This window comes from Medicago truncatula, chromosome 6 (genome assembly GCF_003473485.1).
Source record: "Medicago truncatula cultivar Jemalong A17 chromosome 6, MtrunA17r5.0-ANR, whole genome shotgun sequence".
In the NCBI taxonomy this organism is placed as follows: domain Eukaryota; kingdom Viridiplantae; phylum Streptophyta; class Magnoliopsida; order Fabales; family Fabaceae; genus Medicago; species Medicago truncatula.
Genome location: NC_053047.1, coordinates 30,662,221 through 30,674,280, shown reverse-complemented (window position 1 = coordinate 30,674,280; position 12,060 = coordinate 30,662,221). Strand labels below are relative to the sequence as shown.

The 12,060-nt window shown below is 34.4% G+C and overlaps 2 protein-coding genes across 6 annotated transcripts; one reads left to right on the top strand and one right to left on the bottom strand.

The window, feature by feature from the left end:
* The first annotated feature begins 1,162 nt into the window (after positions 1-1,162).
* On the top strand, positions 1,163-6,458 carry LOC11410482 (pre-mRNA-splicing factor ATP-dependent RNA helicase DEAH1). 5 transcript variants are annotated; one of them, XR_005646663.1, is made up of 4 exons: positions 1,163-1,310; positions 1,967-5,062; positions 5,154-5,267; positions 6,439-6,458. XR_005646663.1 is itself a non-coding variant. In XM_013597153.3 (3 exons), exons 2-3 carry the CDS (start codon positions 1,986-1,988, stop codon positions 4,387-4,389), a joined length of 2,307 nt encoding a protein of 768 aa, XP_013452607.1. In that variant the 5' UTR covers positions 1,163-1,310; positions 1,967-1,985; the 3' UTR covers positions 4,390-4,535. The 5 variants fall into 5 exon arrangements, 2 of the variants coding, with proteins under 2 accessions (XP_013452607.1, XP_039691051.1); XR_005646661.1 differs by having other exon boundaries at positions 1,967-5,267; XR_005646662.1 differs by lacking the exon at positions 6,439-6,458 and having other exon boundaries at positions 5,154-5,861.
* A 1,232-nt stretch (positions 6,459-7,690) lies between these two features.
* Positions 7,691-8,513, bottom strand: LOC11410483 (18.1 kDa class I heat shock protein). Its single transcript, XM_003619648.4, has one exon. The coding sequence runs from the start codon at positions 8,320-8,322 to the stop codon at positions 7,843-7,845; it is 480 nt and encodes a 159-aa protein (XP_003619696.1). The 5' UTR covers positions 8,323-8,513; the 3' UTR covers positions 7,691-7,842.
* Between the last annotated feature and the right edge of the window lie 3,547 nt (positions 8,514-12,060).

Genomic DNA, 12,060 nt, shown 5'->3' with positions numbered 1-12,060 from the left:
TTGTGAAACCACATTGAGCATTTATGCATTATTTATTTCTTTGTTACTTATGTGACTTAAATTATGTCACAAGTTTTGAACCCTATAATGACATCTCTGTTTGATTTCTTTTAAGTTAAACTGATAAGTGAAATAGTTGGTTGAAAACATTTAAATTGATAACTGAGCTAAGCTCAAATGAATATTTCATTTAAAAATATTTTAGTAGACTAATGCCGATTTTTTTTTTAAATAAGAAAATAATTAAGAACTCATTTGTTATAGCTTTTTTTAAGAAAAAATTACTTTTTTAAACAACTTTTAAGAGTATTTGTATACGTTTGTTACAACTTTTTTTAAAAAATAAAAATCTTAAAATAACTTCAAATGAGAAGTTGTTAAGAGTAGCTTCTTAGAAAATATTTCTTTTAGAGAGAAAAATTAAATGTCAAAAAATTGAACTAATTTTGTAACAACAAAATCCGTTTTACATAAATGTATCGAAACAAACTAAATTAATCAAAAAAATCCTAACAAACTAAATTATTTATTTTAAAAAAATGATTTTTATTACAGTAAACAAATGCTAAATAGATTCTGATTTTTTATAAAATCTCTAAAAAATAATCTTTAACCCGTTTGTTACGGATTAAAATAAAAATGATTTGGCCATAAAATAATTTAGAGATTATTTTATATTATTTTGAGAAAATTTAGAGATTATGTTGCCATAAAAAAATCTATTTTTTCAAAAACTACTCTTAACAATTTCTCATTTGAATCTTTTTTTAAATTTTTTTAAATTTTAATTTTTTTAAAAAAGTTATAACAAATGAATGCGATACTCTTAAAAATAATTATTTAAAAAAAATGATTTTTTTTCCTTTAAAAAACTAAAACGAACATATTATTCGATATCAAAATCTATTTTATTTTATTGCGTGATAAAAGGACTCTAAATTTTGTAGGATTAAAATATATTTAACTAGAAAATACATAATTAATCAAGAAAAGTAGCAATATAAATAAAGTAATGATATTTGTACATCCAATTGATAACAACCTTGCTTTTCTCTCTTTCTATTGGTCAAAAACAATGGAGAGAGAAAAAGAAAAAGAGATGATAAGAATATCATGTAAGTATGAGAGAGAAAGTTGTCCAAAAATATTTCTCATATAAATAGTTTGTGCCCCCAATTTGCAAGTTTGTATTATGGTGTTGGAGCTTCATCTTTACTTTCATCGATTAGCCCTTTTTGGTTCAGCAACATCGTCTTCCTTCATTCAATTCATCATCAATTGCATCGAATTCCGCACACAAACATCTTTAGGTTAGTTTCTCATACTTCTATTTATTACCAACATTTTTTTCTTTTTTTTCTTTCTTTCAGTTTCTTGTTTCTTATTTAGGGTTTGTATTTTCGGATCATATGGTTCAATTAGATTATATATTTGTTCGATTAGATTGGGGATTTGATTAAGTGTTCGATTAGACTTCCGAAAAGTAATTATTTTCTTCTAAAAAGTTTGTTTTTATTTTTACAAAATAAGCTGTTCGAAACAGGCTTTATAATATCTGGGATATTTTAGCATTGATTGGCATAATGTAGAAGAATTAAAGAAAAAAAAAATAATGTTAAAAGTCTAGTGATATATCTGTTGTCAATAGCGGCCGCTACAGCCGATATAGTGGTGCTGAGCAGAAATCTTGATGCCGCCACTCCCAGCCGCGCCGGAGCGGTTCAGATGGGTGATGCGGCCGCTTTGACCGAATTGTCCCAGCGCTATCCACCGCAATATCATCCGCTCCCACCGCATTAGTGTCCGCGTCGCTGAAATAGCGCCCGGTCCCTCACCACACCATTTTTTGGGTTAGCCGTGCTGCGCCGCAACTCCGCATTGATGACTAAATATATAATAATCATTAATATAATTTAAATATTTCCGGAAATTTCGGCTAATTAATTTTTGTGCCTTCTGTTTTTAGGTCTATCTTTGTGAAAGACATGGATTTCAGGAAGAGAAGTAGAAAATCAGTTCAAGTTGAGGAAAAAGAGAGGGAATTTAAGAGAAGAGCTTCTTCAGGTGATGAAGAAATGTTGAAAGATCAGCGAGAGAAGGAGGAACTAGAGCAGCGTTTGAGAGAAAGAGATGCAGCTAGAACGCGCAAGTTAGCCGAACCAAAGGCAATTCAAAGAAAATCTAATGCTGCAGAGGAGAACAAGGATATTCGAGCTTTGAGAGAAGTTTCAAGGCAAAAGTACTTGAAGAAAAGGGAGGAGCAGAAATTACAAGAACTTAGAGATGACATTGAAGATGAGCATTATCTATTTGAAGGAGTGAAGCGTTCAGACGTGGAATACCGTGATTTCATGCACAAGAAAGATATATACAATGTACTTGCGAAGAAGGAGTTAGAGAATGGGGGTCATGAGTATAGAATACCAGAAGCTTATGATGATCAGCAAGCTGGTGTTAATCAAGAAAAGAGGTTTTCTGTGGCTAGGCAGCGTTACAATGATCCAAATGCTGAGAAAGAAGAGGCTTGGGAGGAACATCAAATTAGAAAGGCAACACTGAAATTTGGTTCGAAAGATAAAAGACAAGTCTGTGATGATTACCAGTTTGTGTTTGAGGACCAGATTGATTTAATCAAGGCGTCGGTAATGGATGGTGTTAAGTTTGATTATGAGAAAGAGGTTGCATTAGAAAAATCTAGAGCTAAGAGGTCAGCTTTAGACGCAATTCGGGAGGAGAGGAAAAAACTACCTGTCTATGCTGTTCGGGATAAATTTCTCCAAGCTGTTCATGATCACCAGGTACTTGTCATTGTTGGCGAAACTGGTTCCGGAAAAACTACACAGATTCCCCAATATCTTCACGAAGCTGGTTATACGAAGCATGGAAAAATGATTGCATGTACTCAGCCACGGCGTGTTGCTGCTATGAGTGTTGCTGCCCGAGTTTCTCAAGAAATGGGTGTTAAACTAGGACACGAGGTTGGTTACTCCATACGCTTTGAGGATTGCACGTCCAAGAAGACCATTGTTAAATATATGACGGATGGAATGTTGTTGAGGGAGTTCCTTGCTCAACCTGAGCTGGACAGTTATAGTGTTGTGATGGTGGATGAGGCTCATGAAAGAACACTTTCAACTGATATTTTGTTTGGATTACTTAAGGATGTTGCTCGTGCCCGGCCTGATCTTAAGTTGTTGATATCTAGTGCTACTCTTGATGCAGAGAAGTTCATTAACTTCTTTGATCATGCTCAAAAATTCGAAATTCCTGGGAGACCATATCCTGTTGAAATACACTTCACGGAAAAAGCAGAAGCCAACTACTTTGATGCTGCTATTGTTACGACGCTTCAGATCCATACCACTCAACCTCCCGGAGATATATTGCTATTCCTTACTGGTCAAGAAGAAATTGAAACCGCAGAAGAACATCTGAAGCTTCGGGTGGGAGCCTTGGGGACTAAAATAGCTGAGTTAATTATATGTCCTATATATGCCAACCTACCAACTGAAATACAAGCTAAAATATTTGAACCCACACCTAAAGGGGCTCGAAAGGTTGTCCTTGCCACCAATATTGCAGAAACGTCTTTGACAATCGATGGGATCAAATATGTCATTGATCCAGGATTTTGTAAGATGAAATCTTATAATCCAAGGACTGGAATGGAGTCTTTACTAGTAACTCCCATCTCAAAAGCTTCAGCAATGCAAAGAGCTGGTCGGTCTGGAAGAACAGGTCCTGGTAAGTGCTTTCGATTGTATACTTCATACAGTTTTCAAAATGATATGGAAGATAATACTACACCTGAAATACAACGGACTAACCTTGCAAATGTTGTCTTAACTTTAATTAGTCTTGGTATTGAGATAGAGAAATTGTTTCAGTTTGAATTTATGGATCCTCCACCACTTGATGCCTTAAAGAATGCCGTGGAGCTTTTATGTAATCTGGGTGCTTTAAATGGGCATGTCAAGTTAACTAAGGTAGGCAGACGAATGGCAGAGTTCCCACTTGATCCTATGCTGTCAAAAATGATAATTGCTTCAGAAAAGTACAAGTGTTCTGACGAGATCATCTCCATTGCTGCTATGCTTTCTGTTGGCGGTTCAATATTTTACAGTCCAAAGAATAAAAAGGTACATGCAGACAATGCAAGAATGAATTTTCACACTGGAAATGTTGGTGACCACATTGCTCATCTAAATGTCTACAATTCATGGAAGGAGTCCAATTATTCAAGACAATGGTGTTATGAGAATTATATACAGGTAAGGAGTATGAAACGTGCTAAGGATATCCGTGATCAACTTGTAGGTCTCTTGGAGAGGATTGAGATTGAACTAACTTCGAATTCTAATGATTTAGATGCCATCAAGAAATCCATAACATCTGGATTTTTCCCTAATACTGCAAAGCTGCAAAAATATGGTACTTATCAGATGGTTAAACGTCTACAAACTGGTCACATACATCCTAGTTCGGGGCTGGCCGAGGTTTTTCCTAGATTGGTTTTGTACCATGAACTAGTACTCACAACCAAGGAATATCTGAGACAGGTCACAGAGATAAAGCCAGAGTGGTTGCTGGAGATAGCCCCCAATTTTTACAATCCTAAGGATGTTGAAGACTTGAGTTCCAAGAAAATGCCCCGTGGAAGTGGACTTGCAGGGAAGTCAGCTGGAGCCGGCACATCCTAACCCAAATATGCTTACATTCGTTGGGAGGTGGTTTTGTTGGAGGAAAGAGTATGCTTCTGGAGGGAAGTACATTACCTGCTTTATTTCTGTTTAGTAATTCATTTTCTTGGGCACAGTTGGTTTGTTGGTAGTTTTTTATGGCTCTGCAAAAGATTTGGATTTTAAATTTGTTTATGAAAGTCTTTTATTAACTTTTTTATGCGGACAATTGAGAAATATATTGGAAGCTCTGTTATAATTTGGAGTCCATGTTTCATGATTTTTTTTCTCTTTCTGGTCTATTTCTTCCTTTGAATGTTTTGCTTGCTGTTTGCAGATTGGAAGGAGGACATGATACTTCAATTCTTTTGTTTAATCAAAGGGTGAAGCTATACTGTTTGACAATGATTATTTTCTCTACTATTTCTTACCTACTCGAATCTTCTGATATTTATACTGTCTTATTTTTGCTAGAGTTATTTCTGATTAAGGCAAGTTTAGACTTTAGAGAATGCAGTCATTATTCAATATACAAAATTTGAAGTGCATATAGACAGTAGCAGGGTTGAAGAACTTGAGCAATCAAAGGTATGATTTAAATCCATTTATTTGGAGGAGGGAATAGGGGTTGATCCATATGCTCTTTTCTATATTAAATTAGTTTATGAAACTCTTATGCAATTGGTTATGGTCTTCCATTTCTGTCAAGATTAAATGACCATAGATATAAATGCATTATAACCCTGTCATATCTTTATAAATTCATACAACTTGTGTTCGTAATAGCTGAATTCGAGAATATAATTTAGGCCAAATACCTCCCTGGGTCTAGGGTTGGGAATAGGCCAGGCCAGGCTTTGATAGGCCTGAGCCTGGCCTACGAAAAAATTTGCAGGCCCGAGCCTGGCCTATGGCCTTTCATAGGCCTATTATTTTGGCCTGGCCTGAAAGCCTATTTACAGGCCTACTTACTATTAAAGTCACTAAACATTCCATTTTATCTACTTTTAAATAGGCTTAATAGGCTTCAAAGGCTATTCCAGTGTAAGATTTGTCTATCACTATAAGGCCTTAAAAACATATTTCACTATAAAGCTTTAAAGCCTATTTAAAAAGTCCACTATGAAGCCTAACATGCATAAACAGGCCGGCCTATTAGGATTCATAGGCTTTTTTTATAGCCTAAGTTTGGCCTATTTACTTAAATAGGCTTTTTAAAAAGCCTAAGCCTAGCCTTTTTAATAAACAGGCCAGACCAGGCTTAAACAGGCCAGACCATAGGCCCCTGTAGGCCGGCCTGGCCTATTCCCAACCCTACCTGGGTCCTTTAAGTTTCACGTTTGTTTCAGATAGGTCCTTTAAGTTTCGAAGGTTTCAGATAGGTCCTTTAAGTTTCGAGTTTGTTTCGGATAGGTCCTTTTAAGTTTCAAGTTTGTTTCAGATAGGTTATTTCTATCAAATCAACTTTGGCTTAACGGAGGTTGATAGAAAGGACCTATCTGAAACAAACTCGAAATTTAAAGGACCTATCTGAAACCTTAGAAACTTAAAGGATCTATCTGAAACAAACGTGAAACTTAAAGGACCCGAGTAGGTATTTGGCCTATAATTTAAAATATTCATGGATTACTTTCTCCTTTTGTTGCATCTGGAAAAATTTATGACATTGAAAATCTGTTATATTGATGGTCTGATTGTTGAGCATGATCATGCAACTTGAGACATTGCCATTGTCTGAACAGATCTAATTACTTAACAGGAACTGTACTAATATTATGTATCATAATTAGGCTTAATCATATCAAATAGATGGAAATAAATATTTCAAATGCCGTTGTCCAGACAAAGTTGTTACTAATCACTTTTTGTTAGTGGTTCTGCTAGATTCTAGTTTTACATTTCAGATATAGATTGATGAAGGATACCTTCAATCTATGTTGTTTGATGACAAAATGGGGGAGAATGTGTTTATCTGCATTGATTTTACCGATCTTGCACACTGCAATTCCATCAAAGAGCAAGAAGGGGATTCATTTGTTTGATGAAATTTTTAATGTATTGTCTATTTTCATCCTTTATTTGTTTTATAAATAAGTTATACAAATATTGCTCTTACACTGTTGAATATATTTGTGGCTGTATTTTTCTATGATACATGGTAATTTGCAATTCACTTTAATACTTGGCTTTGTGGAAGTTTGTTTAAGCATGATTAAAGAATGTTATTTGATGATGAGTATAGGGAAAATGAATTAGTACAAGATTACAAAGCTAATAATGATTCTGCAGCGAATGCGAAAAACTAGTACTACCACCATCTAGTTTTAATAACATTTAATATTTTTTTTTTAGCTATTTTCTTCCATTTCTCATATAAAAAAAAAATATTTCATCCCTAAATAAAGAAAAGTCCACAATCAATTTATTGGGATCATTGAACAATTCTTGTTCAAAAGAACTTATTCCACAGCTCCATTTCCAACATCACAACTCATTCATCCATCCATTGTTCCACATCAACAAGAGTGATTATCATATGACAATTGTAACAGTCTTGAGATCATAGGCTACGCTTAGACATAACCTACTTGTTTTTTCTTAATTTTTCCAACTCAAAAAGTGGAAACAATAATTACCTGAACACTTCATAACTAGAGGTCTTTTTTCACCTTTGGACAATCATTGACAGTAACACAACGAACATTAACTGCATCGTAAAATAAAATGTCACTACAATTTGATAAAATATTGTGTAAAAGAGAGTACTTAAAAAAAAATGGCGTAGAAAGTACCATACTCCTATTAGCTTTCAACAAGAAATAGGGAAAGAAAGATGACTAAAACATAAATAAAGAAAGATAGGAAATTGAGCCATATTGTTTTCCTTTCTTAGATGTTTCATGTGGATATTATTTTACTTGATCCTTGTGGAATTTATGTTATGCTATTATTAACTCTTGTGTATAAATAGAATACAATACCAATACTTAAAATAGACATAAAAAACGATGTGAGACAATAGATAATTAAACCATTCTTACATAATTTATTCCTTACAAAATATAATTCACAGAATTTACTTTTACATAAAACAGAACGCACACACAACACACTTCACAATATTCTCAACCTAAAAACAGAGTAATAGAGCTTGAATATGTGTTCAACCAGAGATTTCGATGGACTTAACATCAGGTTTCTTAACTTCTTCTTTTGGAACAGTAACAGTGAGAACACCATTCTCCATTGCAGCTTTCACTTGATCCATTTTCGCATTTTCGGGCAACCTGAATCTCCTCATGAACTTTCCGCTGCTGCGCTCCACACGATGCCATTGATCGTTCTTATCTTCTTTCTCAACATTCCTCTCTCCGCTTATCTGAAGAACCCTATCACCTTCAATTTCAACCTTCACTTCCTCCTTCTTCAGTCCAGGAAGATCAGCCTTGAACACATGTGCTTCTGGGGTCTCCTTCCAATCAATCCTGGTGCTCACAAAAGCAGAATTCTCCTGAGGGAATGAAGAAGCAGAAAGTGCAGAATTGGTTAAAGGAAAATCCTTGAAGGGGTCCCAAACGTCAAGGGAGAATGGATCGAAAACGTTGCTCCTTCGGCCACCAAAGAAACTTGGAATCAACGACATTTTGAAGAAGTAAAGAACTTTGTAAACTGAGAACTAACTGAGTGCTTAATGCTATAGATGTTCGGTGTAAATCTAATGAATAGCATAGTCCGGATACCGTTGTCACGGGTTTATAAAGGAGATAGTGGAATGATCTTGTACTCTCGAGAAAATGCGGCTCTATTGATTCATTGTCACCACTCAAGTCTTGAAAATTCAGGAACATTCTCGAGAGACCTAGCTTGTTTTATTTAGGTTAAATTGAATTTTGACCCCAACTTTTACAAACCTGAAATTACAACCTTCAAACTTTCAAAATTATAACTTTTGGCCCTAACTTTAACCCTTTTTGAATAGTGACTCCACATCAATTTTGATCAAGTCAATAAGGATGTCGGGAGTCATAATCGTCCGTTTGTGTACAGTGGGGTCAAAATTGTTGGTCTTTAAGGTCGGGGAACCAAAAGTGTTGTTTACTCAAATAATAAGTTACTTTAAAATCAAGGAAAAATTTGATGTAATGTATGACATTGATCTAGTCAAAATCAAGGAAAAATCATTTTTACAAATAATGCTAAGGTTGGGAGACCAAAAGTGATACTTTAAAAGTTTGAAGGTCAATATCGTCGGTTTGTAAAAATTGGGAGGTTAAAAGTGCAATTTAGCCTTTTATTTATTAAGTCATAATTGACATTCAATATCTAATCTACACCTTGAGAGAGAATGGAATTCAAAATTAATAGATGTTTGCCATTTCCAATGAGAAATTTTAATTAATAAAAATAGTTTAATCCCTGTTTTCAAATTTAACACTATTTTTAAAGATTATATGCATTTTTACGCAATAGACTATTCAACAAAATATGTAAAATTTCTTTTGATTTTGATAAATATTTACTTAAGAAGTATTTTGATAGAGAGACTAATCTTATGGACGTTCTTTAAATTTAGAAACGAATTTGGTATTATATAAATTTAAGAAACTAAAACCTCACTTTGTGAATTTGTGTGTATATATTGAAAATAAAGAGGGCCTTAGTCCAAAGGGAAACTATACAAGTACAACTCTGAGATATATAAACCCTACATAATCACGCACAACTCAGCTATATATGCTTTACAATTGCCTGAGAAGAGAAACTACAAAGCCACTCGCATTTGTCACCTTACACCAACCCATCAACCAACCACGGGGTGACTCCAACTAATCTAAATTTGTTCCTTCACTACGCATTCACCCGACTTGGATATGACATCGGAATGGCGTTATGTTATCGAACACAATTTTGGTCTTTCAAAGTCACTATAATGCTCCTCCTTATTCCTCAAAGTCCACGAAACAAGACAACTTATAGCCATAAAGAAAGTATTTTTGTTTTCTTTTCTTAAAATTTGTGTTAATTTTACTTGTTATCAAAGAGATACTAGACCCTTTGGATTAAACAGTTGTGTATATTTTGTGAAAATAATGAATATGCTAAAAGAATGTATCATTTATAGCTAGCATATCAATAATTCACCATAACTTTTTTTGTGTTAATTCTTTTATATATTAAGGATTAATCACATATGAATAGAAGACAAGTAGGTAACAATCTGCGTCATTAGATCTTTTTTTTAATAGCAAAACCAATTATCGTAAACATAATATTTATGTACTTAGGAGACATGACATTCTTGTGCATGACCCTTTGAACTCTATGTAAAAAATCAACAACATCTGGTGCTAGGAAACCAAAACTATCAATAGCAAATGGTATAAAAACATGTTGATTGTGAGAACAAGCTTTCTCATGTTTGACTATTTTACTTGATGCAACTTTTACGGTTGTCTGTCTTCCCAAAAAGCCCCGACTCCTAATCCCACAAGTGGGGAAACTCCGGTCAAATTCACACATGCATGTTTTCCTCCTATCTATCAAGTGTGTCAGTCAGGAAGTTCACAGGCGTCTCCTTCCTCACCGATACTCTCGCCCACCTGAATATATAAAAAATGACATCCTTAACAAAGTCATATCTCTACTTAATTAAAGCTAGTAAGCTTCTTACAATGGGTTGCATTTAGTATGCACAAATGATAGATTTGTGCACCATGCACAATTTTCCCATGGAAGGACAGCTGACGGTAATTTACCTGCTGGATTATTTTAATGAAACATATTATATTGTAAAATATTCATTTATTGTTTCTGTTGCTCACACCCCCCTAAAAAACAACTAGTTATCAGCAATAACTTGTACACCCCCTACTAAAATTGAAACATGGAGAGTAGTAATTCAACTCTTTTCACTAGTGACACACCAGAATATATCATTTTTAGCTTTGTTTCCCTTCTCCTTCATGCTTAACATTCTTCTTCATCTCCATAGCCACCCAAATTTTTGACATTTCCAGACATCCTTTCTCCTTTGTGCTTAACTTAAAGTTCTTCTTCATTAACAAAATTGTTCAACATTATTTCAGTCTCGTTTATTGATCTGGAGTTTTCTGCTTAGTTTGGTTTATAGATCTTGATTCATTTACGTTTTAAAGGTATGAATAAAATTTAGTTTATCATTTTAAATGTTTTATTATGCTATATGGTTGGGTGTTGTATAGTATTGTTGTTGACTAATAAAAGAGTGTTAGATAGCATAACCGAAAGAATAAATTATTATTGTCTTAGTAAGTTTTTGGTAAATGAAAGTGAGTAAGAAGCCAACAATGGTGATTTGTTGATTTTTTTTTATTTTCTGGTATAGTGGACGGTCGTGCTTATTTATTGCACGACCGTGCCTAAACTCACTGGTGATTTGTTGGTTTTAAAGTTTTTATCACGAACACGGTCGTGCTTAATATTGACACGGTTGTGCTTGTCATAATGGAAGTAAATATGGATGGTTTAGGGTAGTTTTTATGAGATAGATTTTGAACTGCATACATAGCACGATCGTGTGTATTATAAGCACGGTCGTGCTGATAATACTGATTTAAGAAAAATTGTTGGTCATATGGAAGCACGGTCATGCTTTGTTTAACACGATCGTGTCAGTATGCACTGGCACATATTTTCAGTTGAAGTGGATGTTGCACGACCGTGTGTAACATTGGCACGATCGTGCTGACTGCTTTACACACATTTGAAGCTTGAACATGATCTAGTTGTAACACAATATTAAATGATTCATGTTTACTTCCATTATATATCACAAACAAGTATGAATTGTTTAGAATAGTAAACCAACACAATCATAGATTATGACAACGGCAAAGCTTTATATGTAATCTCATACATTACCAATTAAATTACGAACCCACACACATAGATAGATAGGTAACATTGTAATTAATATTACAAAAGCATTGTTCACAGTGAAACTTAAACCAAATTATATAGAAATAAAAGAGTACTTTGTTAAAAGTGCATTACTATTACAACTCTCGCAAGAGCATTTTCAAATTGAAACCAACAAAACAGTTTTAGAGTAGACGTTAAATTAAATAAAAGAAAGACACGATTGTTGCCAAACCAAACAGATCCAAGAAGCAATAGCCTATATCTCCCATCATTACAATCCACCGGGAGGTTGGTTAATCAATGTTAAGGCGCTGCATCATTAGGTCAAGAATACATCCTTGCCTTTGCTGTTCCTGCCTGATCTGTTGAACATCAGACCTTGTACCTTCAACCTTAGTCATCATCCTTGCACGCCACTCTTGGTCATCTTGAACCTGCCTTTGCTGCCATAGTCTCATCTCTTGAAAATCGGACCTTGTCG

Bases quoted from the DNA above. Each gene is read 5' to 3' on its own strand.
- LOC11410482 (XM_039835117.1), top strand. From the start codon at position 1,986: ATGGATTTCAGGAAGAGAAGTAGAAAATCAGTTCAAGTTGAGGAAAAA.
- LOC11410483 (XM_003619648.4), bottom strand. From the start codon at position 8,322: ATGTCGTTGATTCCAAGTTTCTTTGGTGGCCGAAGGAGCAACGTTTTC.